At 44.8% G+C, this 20,966-nt stretch overlaps 1 protein-coding gene across 2 annotated transcripts in view; it reads right to left on the reverse strand.

Annotated features, from left to right (window-relative positions):
- Nucleotides 1-20,629, reverse strand: part of YPEL2 (yippee like 2) — a 29,999-nt gene extending 9,370 nt beyond the window's left edge. Inside the window, exons 1-3 of one of the 2 annotated variants that reach the window (XM_026861377.1) lie at nt 20,252-20,629; nt 19,793-19,904; nt 14,300-14,612 (exon numbers count right to left, since the gene is read on the reverse strand). In XM_026861377.1, coding sequence (XP_026717178.1) covers nt 14,300-14,416 — 117 coding nt within the window. In that variant the 5' untranslated portion in view covers nt 14,417-14,612; nt 19,793-19,904; nt 20,252-20,629. Of the gene's footprint in view, nt 1-14,299; nt 14,613-19,792; nt 19,905-20,216 lie in introns of both variants that reach the window. The other variant, XM_026861378.1, reaches the window with a different exon arrangement.
- Nucleotides 20,630-20,966: the final 337 nt, after the last annotated feature.

Here is a 20,966-nt window from a genome sequence, read left to right on the forward strand (position 1 = left end):
GGGGGGGGGCAGGCTTGAGGTAAATAGCTTTTTCTTCTTGTACCCTATCATGGATCCAGTTTAAAGGGCAATCACACAGACTACTTAATAATCACAGCATGGGGGCAGACACAAGTCGTTCGGAGTAGGAAGCTCTCAAACTAAATTTGCTGGCAAAGAACCACAGTGCAGAACTGCAGCTCTGGTGAGAGACAGTCTGCAGGGTAGTGAGTTTGGGTTTCGCAGACGCTGTTAAACCAGATCTGCCACAGAAGGAAGCGTAACGTTCAGCCAGTGTCTAAGGAGCGCCAGCTCCCTTGTGGCAGACACGTTCTGCCCGTTAGAGATGGACTCAGCCTGCAAGACTCGAAGCTGAATCCTTACATATTCAACACTCATGACCTTGGGAGCTGTCGTTTTGGTTTAGCCCATTTGTTATATTCTAGCCTCAATATGAAATGCTGAATCTACCGCTCTGTTTGCTCTGAGCAAGATGCATGACTCCTTCAGAGCCTTCTTCAGCAGAGCACACAGACATACGCAGAGAAAGGCAGCGCTCCTTCGTCTCTCCAGCCTGTTTCACATTCCACCTGCCTTCCCACTGCCACCAGACCTTTGCACTTGCACATTCCTGCTACCGGCGACCGCTGAAGACACAGAAGGAAGTTTTTACATTCAATCAGTACAGCCGGGGAAAGGCATGAATTCTGAATGTGCTCCAAACACTCCTACACACCATACCCCTTTTCCCTCGTACCTACAGCTTCTCATTCACTGCACAGCCCACTCAGCAGTTCCACACACTGAACAGATGACAGGATTAATACCACAGGTCTTTGTGACGGCATTCGACAATAGGCTAAACACAAAAAGAGCTGGCTGGAATCATCTGGAAAAATAGAAAGCAGTTGCCAGGACTAAATGGCTACATACTGATGCTTGTTCTCTGCAGAGTGCAGCAGAGAAAACCCCCACTTACCTATATCCAGCTGGCAGCCTTTTAAGAAACTAATAAAACAAAAATGAAAAGGCAACTGGTCCTGAAGAGGTACAAGAGGAGAAAGGAACAGAGTGTGCCCCTCCATGCTACGCTCTTGAAAGCTACAAATAATTCTCACTGCAAGGATGCAAACAGGAACAGAGGGCCCAAAGCCACCGCTGGAGATCAACGGCGGTCGGCACGTCCCAGGCAATGTGAAATGGTAGCATCAAGGAGAAGCCAAATGACTACAGCCATCTGCACTTTTCAAAAAAATAAAGGACATGTTTTCTGTGCTTGTGATATCCCCACCGGGACAGAGCAATTCAGTAAGAGAAACAGTATTACGAACTCCCAGGTTTAAGAGGCACTGAGGTCTGTGTGAGAAAAATTAATCCAGGGATCTATTCAGAGATAGCTCTCTTATCGCTTATTTCCCACCTACACATACAGCTTTTGTTTTTAAGTTACTACAGTCATTTGCACAACAGCAGACTGTAAGATTTATCTATTCTTGCTGCGGATCTAACTCTTAAACATCTAAGGATGAGATGTTCTCATAAAATACAAGCTGAATAGGGAGAGGAGACCTTTAAGGCCAAAGCATGATGTCAATCCAGCTGGAGTGACTCTAAAGATCTGCTCCAAAACACAGGCTCTCCTCACACTCATCCTACTCCCTCTAGAATTTAACCCCAAGTCCTATCAGCTGCTATCCCACCTAACAACCAACACCACACAGAAAGCCTTGATGGCACCTTTCAAGCCGTATTAATTCTGGCAATAATGATTTGATGAAAGAAGCCTGCAATGTGTTTAGAAGAACCACTATGCCTGGTAACTACACTAGGCGTATGATAACTCTACAAGGAGGTTACCTGTGAGACACCGCACAGTGGAAAGTTGGGAAAATATAACCATGAAAATACCTGCTGCAGATTCCGGGGTCTGCCCTAGACAGCGTGAGCCATTTCAACCATCTCCCTGCATCCTACTCAAGTACTTCCCAAGGGAGCACGAGTTGCATTACTTGGTCCCTGTATCCGCACAGACTACAGAGACCTCCTCAGGGTTCATTAATTCCGCCTTGTTCTTCCTCACAGAAGGGACAGTCAACGATCAGATTAAAGTGAGATTCAATTCTGCCCCGATCATGTGAGATACAGACCCACGTCGAGGGAACCGGTTACATTATTCCACCTCATGCACAGATGTGACCTCACCCTGTTCAAACTGCATTCCTGAGTTTTAATTGAGTTTTAACACGGGTCCTTAATGCTATTTAAAGCCCAAAGTCGATACGGAATTAGTGGACCAAACTCATCTCTGAAGTAATTCAATTAATTCAGCACGGCCTTATTCCCCAGCAGTTTACATTGCTGGGTGAATACACAGTGAGTACCTACCAGTCTGCCATGTTTCATCTGAGGAACGGCTACACCTGAGTAGTTTTACGCCGTGTTTATGTCTCAGGTTATGTAATCTGTGAAAAAGAAGGTGCACAAACTGGGAAGATGGAAGATGTTACTATTTTTTTTTTAAATTATTTTTCTGATGCGAGATCTTCTTACAATCTTTTATTCTGCCTCCTGGTAGCAGGTGTTCATTCAGCCCCCCTCATTCCCCCCACACCAGACGCAAGCAGGGGCGAGCTGTGTTTCTGAGAAGAGCCTTTTGTCCTAACGGGAACCAACTCAGCACTTTCACCACACAGGATAGGTGGGGAGAGACTGCAGCCAGACAGTGCAAAAGGTCTGAACACACACCCGCAAAAATACCAGCCGGCTGTCCCGCTGGCACCCCCTCTGCCTCCCGTGAAATAAATTCTCCGCTGCTCAGAAATGGCTGTTGGGTGATGCTGTCAGGGAAAAGGTCAATGTAACGGGGCAAATTATCAGTGACTGAAGAACCTCACGCTTCTGCTACATCCCGCTTTTGCGGGGAAAGCACCGATTCCTGCTTTGTGTGCGAGAAGAGAACCTTTACCCCTTGTAACTGTTTGATGTTGCAGAAGCAATGCTGCATGAGCTGGGTCCAAGTCCTCTGTCCCCTGTGCCACAACCAGAAGAGACTGAGGGCAGCGTTACCAAAGAGGCTGAAAGAAGTCAGCTGTCACTGCCAGCCAAAACCATCTTCAGACCTACTCACACCTGCAAGAGCCCTTTAGCACTCACGCAGATTTCACATCACAAACTGCTTTGCTCTGAAATCCAAGTGTTCCAGTGCCACATGCCAGCCTCCCCACTCCCGATCCTTAAAATACTCATCTTGGCTCAAAATTCCAGCAAATTTAAGTAGTGGTTGATTTAAATTTTTTTTTTTAAGATTTTTTTTTTGTTTGATTTGGTTTTTAAAGTGAGATTCTCTCATCTTTTCACGTTGCTAGGAGCTGAAACTGTGAAAAACCAGCACTGTTCACAAAGACTCCCCAAAACGCTCAGGGAAAAAGTATCCTGAGCTGCAAGAGGATGGTCAGCACACCCTCTGCAGAGTTATCTCCGTAGCATCAACGCTGCTCACAAAGACAGAAAACAAATGGGACCGTACAGATGCCTGATCCCATCGGAAACGAGCCATGAAATGCGGCTCCATCCTATTCATCGGAGCGGTTCTCAACACACGTCAGCACAACACGAAGGTGACACCGATGCTCCGATGGGGCTGTGTTGCTCCCAGGCAGAGAGGCTGCACAAACTGATTTAAATGGGTCAGGATCCAGGAGCAAATTCCCAGTTATTAATTCATGTGTCAGTAGGGCTGTCCATTATCATCAGGGCAGGGAGGGGGGGAAGCAAGAGATACCTTTCAAAGGGAACTTCTACACTGCAGTTGCAGAGGAGAGATTTGTAATTAATGAACATCAGTATTTAGGGGAATAGAAATTGCCTAAAACTGAGGTTTTCATTTTTTCTTAAGCGCCTGGATTTCGAACACATTTAAGCCACAGCTCTGCTAAGCTAAAGCCTGAGCAAAGCTCTATAAAGCATGTAAAAATGCAGAAAGTAGTTGCAAACTGCTCTATCCTCTTCTCCCTCCAACACGCCTGGCAGGCTCCCCTCCAGACTTTGACTCAGTTCAAACGCAACTCTCTCGTCTCATCGTGTTATCGTGAACCCTGCGCCCTCCAGCCTCCTTATTAACGCCTCGGGCTCCTGGACGCTGCTCTTGGTTATTTTTAAATGTGTTTCTAGCCCACAGACTTCAAAGTGAAATTTCAAAATGGGAATGCTAAAGGGGCAAACAAGTGAAGGCAAATGAAAAGCACACCGAATTTATTACTTCTATAAAAGTTCGTAATATTTTGGGGCTTCTCTTGTGATTTTGATGGTCTCTGGTTGCTGCTGCTGTTGTGCTTTGGAACTTTGAGATAAGAAAGGATGGAAATACTGTGGGAAACAAAGCAGATGCAGTCTTTACTTTTAAAAGAATTACTCCGATTTATTTAGGGGGCACACAAAACCAGAGCAGCTTCAGGAGACAGATCCCTCTCCTCTCTGCAGCCCAAGCAGGGAAGATGGATGCGTGTGACTAAGAGCCCTGCAGCCCACGAGAGCAGGGAGCACGGGCACTGCAGCCCAGAGACTGCTCCCTTCCTCTCCTGTTCACCTTCCCTCTGCCAAAGGAAAACCCATTCCTGCAGTAAGGCAGCACTGGGCAGACCAGAGGAAGAAGGGCAGGGACAGCTGCCGCATGCCCCCGTTTCAGATCAAGAATTCAAGATTTACTGGAGGCCTTGCAGATTGGAAGGGAATTTAGCATCGAGTTCTTTGACGAGGTCCAGTTGGCATCTTGTGGGGTACACACTTCTGCTCCATCTCTTCCACTGCTCCTTGTGGCCAGGGAACAAAATGCTGTCTAACACCCATAACAGTGCAGGTAAAACTCTTCTGTCTCATGGGAAACCAACCTCTTTGGCAGGGAGAGATAAAGAGAGATCTAGGCTTTTCTAATGATCTCCACCAGCTTCTGGAACTACACATGTATTGACACTAGACTGTTTAATCAGGCAAAAATAGGAGCAAGTGCATTGCCTAAAGGAGCATTTTTAACCCCATGGGAGGAGGGAATGAGGAGAAATGGGAGCCATATGTCTTAGAGAGCTGCTTCTTTTCCCACACAGAGCCCTCCAAATGATAAGCCAAGGCAACCCATGGCAGCAACACGAGATTAGAGGGAGGAAGCCACAAATTCATGTACAGTGACACATCACAGGTCGCTTCCTGCTGGACGATAAGTAGAAGACTACTTGCAACAGAAGACTGACATTTACCCAACAATAAAACAAAGAAAACTACCAAGGTATGGCTGCTGGCAGAAGCAGTATTTATTCATATGAAGTGCACTGAGCTTCTCCCATGAACACTGCCGTGAGCCCTGGAGGAGGGCAGGCCATCTCCCACACACAGGGCCTGAAAGGAGATAGACAGCTCCACATTCACTGTCTGATCTAGATGACACGGGATGGGAGAAGGAAATGAAAATCTGCATCTTCCAGGTCTTCATGCTGGGCTTCGGGCCACACTGCTGGTTAACCCTGATCCCTGACCTCCATGGCCTCATTCCCAAGAGACACCAGCACTCCCAGAGCCGCAGGAAGTTCAAGGGAGTTGAGGTGAGTTTGGCATCTCTGGCACTTAAGTCATCAGTGACGCCCACTGAATGCAAGCCTTTACGTTTTGGTATGTAGAAGGGCAATATGGAGAGAAGAATTTTGATATTTACTGTGAAAACTGACAGAAGATGATAACAAAACCCAGCGGTGTCTTTCTGGATGGAGACATGAAAAATGCATTTTATTTTGTGAGTCTGCAATTGCTACAGCAGGAGCTGTGGGGTTTTCCACCCATTTTTGAGAGCTGCTGTCTTCCTGTAGGTCGAGGCCAGCTCAAAACATCCAACAACCAAGTCATTTTAAAAAGGAGTGGCAGAGGGGAGGGTAAAACCCTTTCTTTCCACATTAATTATTGCTACTGCATGAGTTTTAGAGATAAACACAAGACAGAACTGGGATGGAAGATGGAAACTGCTAATGCAACAATTTATTTAATTAGCAGCATAATAGTGACTGTCCATGTATCAGTGGAATACTGTATTCCATTAATGCAGCTGCTAAACTCACAATGGCACCAATACTGACAATGAGAGCAGACTTGCTTTTCAGCAAAAGCAGATCTGTCCACAGCAGCAGCTCTTCTCTGTCCCTGGGTAAGACCCACTGCAGTGAGATGGAGCCACCATACATATACCTTACTGCTGAAAAGGTTCATCAGAAGTTATCCTTTGTTGTTTAATCTCCTGCCTAAATTCTGACTGTTCACGTCTACTTCAAAACAAGTACTGAAATTGATTACTGTGGATGTGCCCTCTACGGAAAGGGAACAAAAATGTGTGCACCAGAGGACAGGTCCCCAGACACCGAGGTCTCTCAGCCACGCCAGAGTGCAGGACAGACCCAGCCTCTTCCAGATCAGAGATCACAGCAGAGCACACGTGTGCCCATGCCTGCATTTCTCCCCAGCCTCCTCCCTCAGAGCTGGGTGGAAATGAGGTGTTCATGTTTGAGATATTCCGTAAGCAGCTAAGATTAATCTGTTTTTAACTCATTCCTTCCATGGCAATCACTGCTGAAAGGAGAGAGATCACTGGAAATCTTCCAATTCCAGGTTTCAGGTTAAAACAGTCTGTTTCTACCTTTGTTATTGCTACTTATTCTAACAGTTGTGATTTCCATGCAAACACACCGTGTATTTTAGGAGAGGAGACTCTGGGTGGAGTTTCCTTGCGCAGCTGAGCTTCAGTCCTTGCCCATTTCAGTTCTGCTGGATGAGAAAAACTGTCAGGCCAAACACTTCTGAGAGATAGATGCTGAGGCCCCTCTCCAGGAGAGGCCAGATAGAGAGATCTGCTTCTTGCTGGCAGACTTAACAGCTCCCCTAAAACAAATGAAGCCCTCTGATAGCATTTCCTGCTACTATAAAATGAGACTGCAATAGAAATTATCGCAAGAGGCTCCTCCTGAGAAGTCAGGGTCTTCTCCCCAAGAGGCAGCAGGTGAAAAAGCCCCCCCTGCTCATGTGCCTGTGTGACTAAATTGTAGATTAAACCAGAGGTCTCAGAGTTATGAGATTTGTATCTGTGTTTTTCCTGGGCTCACTCTTACAACCATAAATCAGATGAAAAGTACACACCTGCATGGGAAGTTCACAGGGCAGCTCACCCCATCAGCAAGCCTTCGAGCCTGCTGGCATTTCCTCCTCTTCCAACTGCAAGGCCCAACAACTGAAACACCCAGCGAACCCAGGAAGGCTCAGACCTGATCAGCTCCGTGCTCCAGTTGTTCAGGATTTGCAGCAGTTGCAGCAAAACCCCTGATGATTCACTGTCCTTCGTCCCTGGCAGTTCCCTGGATAATAAATGGGAACAATACTTCATTTATGCCCAGGTCATCAATTCTAAGGCAGAGGAAGCAGCAGATGAAAGGAGAGTTATTTCCATAGAGAAAATGATGGATTAGAAAAATCCATTTTTACCCTGTCCCTCCTCTTTGACAGGGAATTCTAAACCGTTTTGACTTATTACCCTTTTTCCCTCTTTTTTTGGAATAGAATTAAGTATTTTAAAATCACATAGCAATTAACTGCTGTGTAAACACAATTATACAAGGTACAAATTACCTTGGGCTCATTCTATTAAACAACCTCATCCTGACTAAATCAGAGGCCTGATCCCGACTCTTCAGATCCCATTACAGCCAGTAGGAACTGAGGGAGCACAGTGACTTGTAGGGTAAGCCCCAGAGGAAGCAATTACACAGGACAGAAAGATCTAATTTAGGTAGCTGGACTATGGAATAGATACTACAAATACTCATTACGCAGGTCAGATTTCATAGCCTGACTTTTTCCTGCAAAGGGCATTTTTGTTTGTTTGTTCTCTCTCAAGTAAAGGCTGTGCAGAGCTGATGAGAGGTACTCGAGTGACAGCCTTCAAGACCCACTCGCCTCTGTCTAGTGTAAAGGTCTTGGGGATGAGTCTGACTGCAAGAGCTCCTCTGCCTAATCCATGCCCAGTCTGGTCAAAACACTAAAGGACAAGGTTCCCATTTAACAATTTTGGTGACACATTGTTCAACTGAAAACTGAAGTCCTCTCAACCTGCATTTTAATTTTAAACTTAACGCAAACTAACAACTACAAGATACCTTACCCCAAGTTCACAGCAGTGAAATGGGAAGCTAAAAAACTCTAATGACATCTCGCAGAACTGCTTTGCCGCTCACCACTTTCAGCCTGAACTCTAGCAATACTTGCAATTAAGAGCAAGCTCTGAATAATACCTAAAAGTGACGATTCATTAGGGAACAAGAGCGCTGAAAAGCAGGATCCAAAAGTTACTGGGCAGCTTCTAGAAGCGTGCATAAAATTGATAAACCTGGTGCATAAAGAGCTAAGAGCAAATAAATGAACAGAAACTTTCTGTGTGGTGCTGAGCCAGAAAGACCAATACAATTATGAAATGTGGACGCTGTAAAGATGTTATTGCTGAGTGTGAGGCTGGAACAATGAGACCAGCCCTGTTTCCATTCCTAAAAAGACATTGAAATGCTGAAGATGTAGAAAAGAACCACAAAAATTACATAGAACTGGAAAAAATAACATTGCACCATGACTAAGTTGAATCTGTTTAGCCTATCAAAAAAATGATCAAGGGTGACCTTGGTTATTGTATACCACAACCTCCTACAGGGAGAAGTAGTAGGTACTACAGATCTATTTCATTAGCAAAAAAGAAGAAAATAATGGCAAATGACGGGAAGCACAAGCCAGACAAATCTAAATTCCAAGTCTCCAATTTTTAATAGTAAGGATGGTTAACCACTGGAAAAAATGACCAGAGGGAGCTGTGAATTTTCCCTCCTGAAGTCCTCAAATCAAGACTAAATGCTTTTTCTGAAAGGCATGCTGCAATCACGATGAAATCCACTGGCCCGTGTTCTAGAGGAGGTCAGATGTGACAGCTCCTCGTGGCCTTAAGAGTTCATTACTGTGAAGTTGGGAACTTAAGATTCATATTTGGGAAGAAACAAGATTTACTTTTAAAGCAAGAATAAACCCCATGTAATGAAAATAGTAAGCACTTTACCCATGGAAGGGGAATACTCTCCTCACCTTGCACACAGTTTTTTCCTAGGATGGAAATGCAGGATTTTCACTTGACTACTCTTGGACACTTAGTGACTGCCTCTTTCTTTTTCCATTAGATTAAAGTTTTGAAACACACACATTGTAATTTTAGGATTACTGTTTTAGCATGTGTGCGTGCTCCCTCCACCCGGCAAATAACTTCTTATCTTCCAGATGAACTGACATACAAATATCAGCTGGTTCATGAGAAGTAAAGCACTAAGAACATTACACACTGCCTTGCCCACTTACTCAGAAAGAAAAAAGAAAACACACAACAATTGCTGCTGACTTCACCGATACACAGTTCATCAAGGGCTTCAAAGTAGCTGAATTCATCCACAACTTATCTGAAGGCCAGCATCAAAGTTTCAAATCCTTTTAAGATCCCCCAGTTGCAACATGGAGCAAAGTTTGATGCTTTCAGTGTGTCACAAAGCTCTCCAAGAGGCTGTTGTACCAACACGCTCAGGCTCCAGCAGTCTGCTAGCCAGGGAAGCAGCTAGGCCAGTGACTGGGAGGGAGGTTTGCTTACAAACCTTGCAACTCCTGCCTGGGAAGATAGAAAAAGAGAGCTTCTAAGTGTTCCCTAGCTAACAATCCAACCTCAATTGGGAAAGTCAAGCACACACAAAGTCTTTGGTTTTATCTAAATTCTCTGTGCTGGAGGAGCTGCAGCCTTTTGTGTTGAAGAATTTCACATTTGCGTTCAGTAAGAGTCCCATGCAGACATCAAAGGAAAAATATTAAACTTCCTCAGCAAGCCTTAGGCTAACTTCAGAGGATACATCACTGCATAATGTTTAGCAGTTGGATCACAGTAATTCATGAAAAAAAGAAACTGCAGGACGCCCACAAGACATTCTCTACATATTTCCATAATCAGGGACATTTCTGCTGAATTACTGTTCACATAGCAAAAAAAGACAGCAACCAAGACACTAACTTGGCTGTGTTCAGCCTGCATCTCTCTGCTCTTGTTCCCATCCTTTTTTACTGGGTACCAGGTATATATGAATTCAAACAGAAAAGGCTGACAAAGAATTTTAATAGCACAGAGTAGGTAGAAACCAGCATCACATCTGCCTCTTTGAGGAAGAGAAAAGATGCTATTTACACTGCTGAATGTCTGTTGTATTAGCTGTTCCCCCAGGCCCCACTAGAAGATGATGTGGAAGGCACATTTCTCCTTCCTGGAGAGGTTTTGTTGATTATCAAAAATCCTTATTTTTCTTAAACATTCTAAAAATCATGGGATGTTTTGCCTGGGAAGGATAAATGTAACAACACGTATCTTTCACTGGCTTTTTGGCAATTGGAAGGCATTGAAATATGTTTTTTAACTACAGTCGCCTGGCATGGTATTTTTGTTTTTACAGTAAAGCCAAAGATGATTAGAACACACTGTACTAATTCACAAGAGCAGGCAGTACCTGCTGCAAAGCTTCATCTTCCAAGCAGCCTGGACGGAACAGCAGCATTTCAATTGTACAGGTAGGGAAAAGAGGAACAAAGACATTAAGTGACTGACTCAAGGTCACAAAGGAATCTGTTGCAGGGCAAGGTTGAGTTCCCAAAGTCTCAGGCCACTTAGGCATCGGAAAAAAGCCACGAAACAAGAGTATGTACTAAATTTGGCACAGATTTTGAAATGATGCATTGCTACAAGGGAGTGAGAATCTCCACTCATGCTAACCCAGACACCAAAGGAACATATAAAGGAAAACTAGTTACTCCACCCAGTCTATCTGATCACCTTATATTTCCTAAGTAAATAGACCTTTCTTGGCCAGACAATCCAACCCGCAATTCAGATCTTATTACAAATCAGACATACTAAACCACTTTCTCCCTCTGGCTGCAGAAGATAAAAGGCCAAGTAAGCAGGCAACATTTTGGTAACTGGCTTCATGTAACAGCTTTGGATTTTCTTAAAAGCCTCAGCATCGATTATTTCCTTTAAATAGCAATGGCTTATTGAGAAACCTTCTACCCATTTTAATGCACAAGGTTTTCTTAAGTAGAAAAGAAAGCAAAAACTGCCCTGCCAAGGCATATTTGTCAAAGAGTTTCAGATACCCAGCCCTGGCAAAACACTTTGAAGTCAGAGTAAATTAACACTGGTGCTGAAGGGCTAAGGGAGGAAACTTGGAGATGAAGAGGAAATAAAGACTGACACAGAACAATACTGGAATTCAGCTCCAGTTTGTGTTTCAGCCAAAGGCATGAGCCAGTGCTGCAATTTGTATGTATCCAAAGGAGCTAAAAGCTCATGGCATGCAAAGCAGCACAGCTCTCGTGTGGTCTCTGCACAACTTGGGGCAAGAGGAATAGAGGAATTAATTTCATCAAGCCAAATCACCAACACCCTGCTGTTACATAAAAGCCTGTTTTCTGCGGAACGTTTCCAAAGATGGTGTCATTTGGGCTGTTTTGATTAAAGTGACATAGTCAGGTTCAAGATGGGATACACTGCAGACTGAGAAACGCTCTGGTTTGACAAAATCTCCCACTCCCTTTTCAATCCTCACGGCACTTGTTTCTTCCTTCCGTTCGCCACATTTTCATACGGAAAACAAGCGCAGCAATTGCACCGCCTGGTTCTCAGATGCTAATATACGGCTGTGATGAAAGATCTGCAGAAGGCCTCGGGGAGACGTTTAAAACCTAACTCAAACAGATAAAAAGATGACTATTTAAGTTTGCCTGGGAAAGTTTCTACGCATATTGGAAACCCCTTGAGGCAGGGACTGCCCTTCTGTTCTCAGTTTACCAGCCAAGTTGAACAAATTACGATTGCACAATTACTTTTATAAGGTTTACAATTATACAAATAATACATCTTATTAGGGTTTATAACTCTGGGAAATAAAACCTAAAACCCCAAACCCTTTGCATTCAAGTTGCATGACCCGCTAGTGCTCCACCAGCAATGCAGTCCCAGCACTAATTTACACCACAGTCTACAATGAACTTTGAGAACGAGCAGATACAAGCGCCGCAGCACGCTGTAGTTAATACTTCCATGACTTAATACACACAGACTTATATTGTGCTTTCATACCTTCCCTCTCATGTCCATATTTTAGCAGTCAGCATTCCTGGGCAGTTTCTGCGTGCCTCGACAGCTAGAAGCTCAAATTCCAAGCAGTCTGCAGCACTGGTATTACCCTGCTGGAAGCTACTTACCTGCAAAGCCGGCTGTATCGCACAGCGGAGCAGAAGGAGCATGGACATGGAAGGGAAGGAAGTGTCAAAGGTGAAACCACTGGGCATGCATAGCCTCGTGTTTTCCCTGGCTGGGGATCAGCTATGTCAAAAAAAAAAAAAAAAAAAAAAAAAAAAAAAAACTACCATAAAAACAGCAAGTAAAACAAGCCTCCTTCTTTATCCAGTAAAGCACCTTGTGTCCCAACACAAAATCCAGCTGGTAACAACTCTCCCAAAGGAAAGGCAGGGGAGCAACTACCCCATTTTAGAGGTCTATCAACTGAGCACAGGAGCCTAAGGACACAGAGCTGAGCCAAGAGGTTGAATGTATTTCACATCCAGAGCCGGGCACAGACTGCTGTTGACATTTACATTTGAAAAATCTCTTTCTGTTGAGGAAATGTACAACCTTCTCCTCTTTAAAAGCTCGAGGCTTTGACAGTTCTCGGGGACAGCTCTGCTAAGAACCACTGCAACTGGACCAGAGCAAGAGAAGCCCCCATGAGGCCCACAATGACTTGGAGGCGACAGCCTAGTAGCAAACCTGTCTATTCAGAAACTGCAACCCCCAAAAATGTAGCAGTCTGCAATCAGCATTATTCAGACCACGATACTTAAATCCAATTGTTTGGTGTGGAGACAACATCACAGAGGTACACATCAGCCTAGCCCATGCAACAACCAAGAGAAAAAGGAAGGAGACAGCCTCCAACAGAAAAAAGACAGGTCTGAGAACCCAACACCAGAATCCAAACATGCCTCCACAGCTGTTAAGATGTCAACCCTGTAGGGACAGATGCCTTTGGTGCAAGGTGACATGTTCTAATCTTATCTGGGCAAACAGGAAGAGGGGAAGCACTACACATTTTCTAACGGGCAGAGCTCCTCTGCCCCTTGTGATCCTGGCCTTTCTCTCAAAGCCGCTCCAAGAAGCTGATCCAGTTTAAGTTGGGCGCCCACACACACACAGAGCTCACAGTGCAATTTCCTCTCATCTCAGCTAATAAATCTTACGGTGTGTCTGTTTTTTCTGAACGCAAATTTTATAAGCTGCATAAATTTTATGGAACAGTTGATTGCCAAGGCAGCCAAAACCTGGAAACTTGATGCCTGACCACAGCCAGGCACTGCAGGCTTCCACAGACACCCTGAGAAAGTTTAGTTTTCGCACTTCAGAAAGATCCTCTTACTGGCACGCTCCCTCTGCAAAGGTCCCTGACTTACTGGCTCTGAAAACTTTTCATTCAGCTTAACCTCAAGACCCTTCCCCCTTGCGATCAACAGATCAGAAGACAGGACAGAATCCTTCCACCCTCCCCAGCTGAGAGCACATCCTACCAGCCACCCCTTGCTTTCTCACTGTGAAGCGTCTTGTTAGTAGACTGGCAAAAATACGAAGGTTTGAATAACAACTCATCAGTCTTTGGAAACCTGTCTTACGTTTTGGTAGAAGCATCAGAAAACCTTCCCTTAAGTAGGGGCTTTAGTGTAGTTGCTCTGTACAGCTCAGTTTAACAGGGAGAACATCTCCAGACACTCTGCCTCCCAATCCTGATCATGTAACAACCCTCTGGCTATGCTGACAAGCATGTAGACTAACAAGAAGTATCAGGAAGGTAATTTGCACAGTCCTGGCCATCAGTTAGTGCAGTTTTACAGCTGGAAATGAGAGGGAGGAGGTTGTATCACAGGAAGAGACGGACCACCTGTAAGCACTCCAGAGACCCGAATTCGGAAACCTATCCCCTACAGCTATTTTCAAAAACAAAACCGGCAGCTCACAACTAGATTGTTTAGGCTGAGAGCCCATTTTCCAAGCAAAAACTGTGGTCCTGGTTAAGGCTGGGCACTTCCACAGCAACTGACCTGCAGAGTGAGCGAACGCACCCTTCCGCTCCCCGGGGAGGAGGCGTCTGCCCAGCACCTGCGGGTGAGGTCATGCACGTACCTTGGAAATGAGCTCATCGTGGTTGGCAAGATGAGCCCTGCAGTGAATGCAGCTGTAGGTCCTGTGGCACGAAGGCAGATATGCCTGGAAAGTCTTGGACCTTGTCATCTTCACCATTGGAGCCACTGAGCGCTGTGTGAACTCCGGGGTGGCCCAGGAGGCACTCCCACAGGACGGGTCGCACGGGAAACACCGGAAGACACAGGTAAAGGCCGTGGTTTGGCAGGTGATGGGTGTGGGGCAGGCTCCACACGCTGGTGACCACTTCAGAGGAAGAGATTCGGGCAGAGGGAATGGGGGATTTCACACAAACCTGAAGTTCAAAAAAGAACACAGACAGAACACTCAGCTCACACACAGGCAACAACGGTCTCCTAGCCCATGGGGCGATCTCTGGTTTGATGGAGAGAGCAGGGAAGAGCCAGAGCAGCCAGGAGACGGGTGTGATGTCTGCAGATTAGATCAAGGAGAACAGATTTTTATTCACAGCTCAGCCACTAACTTGCTGACTGCTCTCGCATCTTCCCACTTCTGTTATCTACCATCTTCCTATCGCTCCAACGCTCACAATCTCTATTCATTCTTCCAACACTTAATGGGTTTGGAAATGACTACAGAGGTACAAAGATGCTCAGAAGGTGATTTTCATCAAGCCTCATCTCCCAGACGCCTCTGGGGAACCGCACACGTTAAGGTCCAGCTCAGCACCAGCCCCTGGAGAAGCCAGGCTCTGTTAGCTAGAAAGTCAGGACCCAGAGTCAGACCTGCCAGCTACAGGCCTGTGTGACTCACTGATGTGACACCCCAGAGGCCAGTGGGAAGGCTGGGAGCTGGACATGCGTTTCCTCAGCCACCAGGAAAGGGCACAAGTCACCAAACCAGTTCTTCTCTCCATTCTGCCCTGGTTTCCACATGGGAAATGAAGGATTACTTCATTACACTCTTCTTTCTAACTCCCTGCAAGCTCTGAAGGTAGAAGCTACTCTATAAATGGCACTCTAGTATTTTATTTTTTTTTACTCAGAACATCTGACAGCAGCCAAAGCGAGGAGCAGCCTCTGATGACTATTCTTGATAGCAAGAGACTGTTAAAAACCCTATTCAGGACGGAAACACCTTTTTACAATCCAGTATCATCTGACAGAACCTGCAAGGCAGCTCAAGTCTGGGTCTCTTTTTGTTGGCAGAAACCAGTTTTTCAGATCCTACATCTATAAGCCTTACCAGCTACAAATGTTCCTTTTGAGAATGGATGTAGCATAAAGGAAGCAGCTCCCCTCCCTCCCTGATACATGGCGTGCATGCATGCTCTAGAAATTAATCATGAACTCTGGCTGCTCCTCCCATGAGGATTTTCCTTTCCATAAAACATGTGATTTTGCTCAGTTTCTAAGTCTGCACTTTGTGTAGCAAACACTGGAACAATACCACCACCACCACACCCCCCCCCCCTCAAAAAAACCCCAACTGAAAATCAAGGAATAAACCCCCCACACCTGACCTGCAATGGAAGTTTCTGAAGTGGACAAAACAGAAAAGTACAAGAGCTTAAGAGCTGGTCTCTAAGTCGGTATGAGCAACTTGCCTGAAGCACAGCTGATAATCTTCCAGGTTAGAATAAAGCCAGCCCAGGTCACCACGCTGCTACACTGCTAAAATAGCTCCCTGGCGTTTGTGGGCTAAGATGGTTCTGCTGCTGCTCAGCAGGATGCACCTTTCCAGAAAAAGCACCAGCCACACACCTGGCTCAAGGTATGCTGCAGAGAACGGCTGGGCTGGAGCTGTTCTATATACATCTCTCTGGCTTGGTAAAGGGGAAACTGTCAGAACAGTGGGATGGAAATCAGAAAGTCAATCGGGGAACCAAAAGGGGGGCCCAAGAAAATTGTTGGAGGAATCAATCCTGCAGAACTCTTAAGCATCCCATTTAGATGATCTCTTCTGCCCAGTGTTAGCACTGGTCACATGTATCTCACCAGGGCAAAACTGTCCAAGTCATTCTTGAAAACAACAACAAAAATCAGACTGGGAGTCCACTACTGCTGTTTGCTGGAAAGCCTCGTGTGTGATCACCATCAAACGGTGAGATCTGCAAAAAAACCTCGATGCTTAAGTACCAAAGTACCATTTATGGAAACGCCTGTCTCCAACACTTCTGCTCCTAAGTCTTCCTGGCATTGTTGAAAAAGAAGATTCAAGGTATCCAAGCTGCTTTAGCGTTTCTGAAAACGTCACCCACTGAACCTACTGCCAGCTGGACAATCCCTGACAGCCCGGCACGCTATCTGCAAGCTTTCCAGTACACAGCTCCTACGAGCACTATACCAGAGGGCTGTCGCAGGCTCACACGGGCATCATTTGGTGCAAAGGTCCATAAATACTACGACCATGCACAGTGCTCAACAGGAGACAGACACCAGTCAGGCAACAGGATACGCGTTTTCTCCTTTTTCTGAAATAATTTTCTTCTGCTCTCCAGAAGGCAGCTCTCTTACAGTCAAATGGGGAAAAAAAAAAAAAGTCTTACTCATCCCACAAACTGCTGATAAAGCATATCTATCATGATCATAACAGTCAGCACTTACATAGCACTTTTCATCCCTAAAGCTCTTTGCAAACACTAACTAATCAGATTAACCTTTTCCAATTAAAGTTACAGTGAGAGCTTTGGAAGACCCGTCCTGACACGGAAGGGCTCACTTCCCAGCTTGTAAGGAACTAAACCTCCTCTTGTTCAGTCAAAAGGGGTCTTGCCAGGAATTTATCTGGCCAACCTGTAGCTAAGCAGACTGCCTGTGCACTAACTGGTACACAGCTGCATTTCAGCAAGATTTGTCTTTTACACTAATCGGAGAAGTAAGAGAAATCAGGCAGTCTTTGTACCCTGCCCCAGTTCTCCATATGCACCAGAATTTTGCCAGAACTGAGTGAGTTTTGTTAGACAGCATTGTTTTTCCCCTCCGAGCTGAGGAGCACTTTGAGGACTGAACCCTAAGTTTGCAACAGGGCAGAAACAACATGCAAACCAAAGCAGAATCCTTCCTTATTTTCTGCCCGTGAGATGTAAGGAATAGCAACATACCCCAGCCTTCCTGAACTAACCAAGAGCCAACCTCTACAGTCACAAGACAACAGAACCGTCCCCAAATTCCAAGCCCCTGATTCAGCAGCTGATATGCCATATCCCAGCCCTAACAGATCTTGGAGCCTGGAATTTGTGAGCCATGTGCCTTGTCCTCCAAGTGCACGGAAGCAGGAGACTAAGTGTGTTCTTTCTGGGGCCAAATGCAATTGGATTCCAAAGCAAAGCACCGAGCCCTGTCTGAAAGAAGCAGATTACATTGGACAGACCATCTGGAGGAAAGCACAAGAAGGACTGGCAATCACTTCACCCGATTTCTGAATGAGAAAACAGACTGTGTCTAAACCTTAGATATTTCATTGATTTATGATGAAATGGTGCAATCCCCTCTCTCTCTTTTTCTTCAGCACGGATAGGTAAGTATACCAACCACCAGTTTTACTACTTCCCTCCCACACTGTCATGCCAAACATTTCTTTTTTGATCAGCTGCCTAGCACTGCAGCACAACAGCTGGAGAAAGCATCCTCGAAGCCAAATGGAGACATAAACCATACCCAACCAGAATAATATAAGAGCAATTCCTTAATCTGTTGTTTGCTGACCCCTCTGTCCAGACCTCCCAAGCATCAATGCTCTAGAACAATGAGTAAAACAGGAAATACTACAACTGCATTTATCTAATGCAGAAATGGAACACACACACTCACACATAAATTATCTGCTGCGTGCAGCTTTCTGGAAAAGCTTTTCATGAGCATTCATTCATTTATTTGACCTCGTAACACCTTTAACGTCAGCAAAAACATCTGACCTTTTAGAAGTGGCCAAAAAAAAAAAAAAAAAAAAAAATTCCTGTTCTCACTACTGTGCCGAGAACGCAAACCAAATTGATCTCTTTGCTTAAGGCAGGGGAGAGAATAAAGATTTGTGAGCTAAGGTCTTGGTGGGAAACCTAGGTAAGAAACTGCCTTGAAAAAAAACTTCAGGTAAGCTCATATATGGTTGCCATACTTTATAAAGGCACTGCCTTTGTACAGCTATTCAGCCTGACAGTCTGATTGCTTGTGTGCGCTACCTACCAAGAGATCTGTCCTCATCATAGTAAGGGAGAGAGGGGAAAACAATAGGAAATGCATTCTTACATCTACAGGCACAGCTAGGAGCTTGGAAGGACTCACTTCTCTCTTGCATATCATCTTGAAATGTATTAAATAGGATCCATGGCCCTCAGCAATGCAAAAAACCCAACCTCCTGTATTTTTTTTTTCTGTCCTAGTAGCAAACACATTTGAATTAAAACACATTTAACAGCCAACAGTGCATTCATTCTACTGTAGAACAAAGGCAGGGGGATGATTTTAGGCTGAGCCTTTGGTTTTTCAGAATGATGAGTTAATGTTCAACAGCCTCGCTGACAGTGGGCATTAGTGAAGTCATTCCATTCACTTTAAAAAAAATAAATAATGCTTTGATTACTTTATCATCATGTCCAGTACTGTTAGAGAGATAAGTATCTGTCACCACCAACATAATTCACTATTTTTCTTTTATCATTCTTTAACAGAGATTTATCTCTGGGATGAACACACTCAAATTGATGGCACAGAAATTGTGCATACTAATTAATTCACAACAAGTCAGAAAACTGGTTTAGACAAAAGGAAAGAATTCTAGGGAAAAAGCTTATCAACATCATTTATTGTAGTTATCAGTGAGAGAATCAGCTGAATGTACTGCTTGCAAGCACTGTGTATGTTAGGGCTGCCCTGCTTAATCCTGCTAAGTTTTAAGCAGATGCCACCTCCGTGAAGGAAAAACCACATTTCGCTGTTCAAACAACTTTTTGGTTCAGTATTCACCCGCCACCTGTCCAACAGCCACTTTTCACATGAAGCTGTTCGCAGTTCAGGAAACACAGAAAAGAAGGAATGCCAAGTCTGTGCCAAACACTTGCTAGACAAGGCTACTGCTTGTACGAGTCCATATGCCACAATGCCAGAGAAAAAAACTATCACACACAGGTCTAATTTTGCACAAAACCCATGTGCAATGCAGCTCAGATGCAAATGTCCCTGTTTACTCCGGCAGGACAAACAACAGGTTTGTTGGGTCTGAGGGTTTGTTTTATGGATTATTTGATTTTTAAGATACACTTTAGTCCATTATAGAAAGCTGCCTGTAGTAGCTCTGAAAAAAATCACCTCTTTAGAAACCAAACCTTTCTTCTTTGGTGTCTCATTAATATAGAAAGAGCTAGAGATGTACTTATGCTGAGTGCAATGAAAGCACAAGAGGAATTGGGTTTGGAGTTTTCTGTTTCTACAAGATCACAAACTGTAGCAGACTGCATTGCTCCAGGGTCTTAGCATGAATCTAAGAAAATGCTTAAGGTTAAGCACGCTTACTTACCAGGTTTTTCTTGACATAGAAACGGCCTTAATGTTGCTTAACTCATTGCAGTTTGAAAAAGGAAGGCTAGTCTCTAAGGTCTGGGTTTAATGCCCAGTTTTGCCAGTCTTCCCTATGGAATAAAAATTACTGTCAGAATTTCAGGTGCTAAACCCTCAGAGACACCAGGCACTGCTCAGGAGCTTTGATACTCTGATGATGTAGTACTGCAATAAAAGATCCTGGTTTGGGGCAGCTCTGGAGATCCTCACTGCCACAAAGGACTGAAACAGCTTTGGAAAAGATGAAGCCAGATCAACTGAAGGTAGGAGGGCAGGACGTACATTGTGAAAGGCCCTGAAAGAAACCGTTCTGAATTTAAACGTGGAACACAAGGGAAAGCCAAGAAAGGAGTTTAAATAGCATATGGGTATACACAATGTACCTTTACTCCTTCAGTATCAAGTTTCTGAAACGCACCGATTTCAAACACTTGATGAGATGACACTGCATTCAGCTCAGCAGAACTAGCACGACCATCAAAAGTCCTTACTGATACATGAACCGTGTCCTCCGCCAACGCCTGTGCTCCTTCAGCTCATTCTCAAAACCTCGCGAGCCCTTGGTGACAGGAAAATAACAAGTGAAATGGTGGAAGACGGCCAGAAGGAAGCCTCTGCATTTACTTTTATCAGATAAATGGACACAAGTGCAATACAAATAATAGCATGGGGTAGGTTTCTCATTCAGACTGCCTTCAACTAGAAACATATTTAACCCCCTTCATTCCTCTGGTTATCTCCTAGCAAGCCGCTTCATTTCTGTGGGCACTAGTTCTCTCTTCTGCAGACTGGAGACAGCACCCTTCACCGCCGGGAAGCACTCTGTGATTCTGAGAAGAAGGATGCGGATGGATGGATGGATGGATGGATGGATGGATGGATGGATGGATGGATATACTGATGACAAACAGTACCGCAGACAATTGCCAGGTAACCACTAGAGGGCATCAAAAAGAGCTTCAGCAAGAAGCAATTAAAGACTATCTGGCCATAGTGAATCAGGGACAGGCACAACGCCAACCGTGTTGCACCTGCCGTGCTCCACATATCGCAGCCTGCCAGGAAAAACACCGGAATTGTTATTCTGCTCAATAGCTGTCAATACTAAACCTGTCAAAACTGTCATTGCAGTT

Source organism: Athene cunicularia (genome assembly GCF_003259725.1).
Source record: "Athene cunicularia isolate RWA chromosome 19 unlocalized genomic scaffold, athCun1 chr19_part1, whole genome shotgun sequence".
NCBI lineage: Eukaryota > Metazoa > Chordata > Aves > Strigiformes > Strigidae > Athene > Athene cunicularia.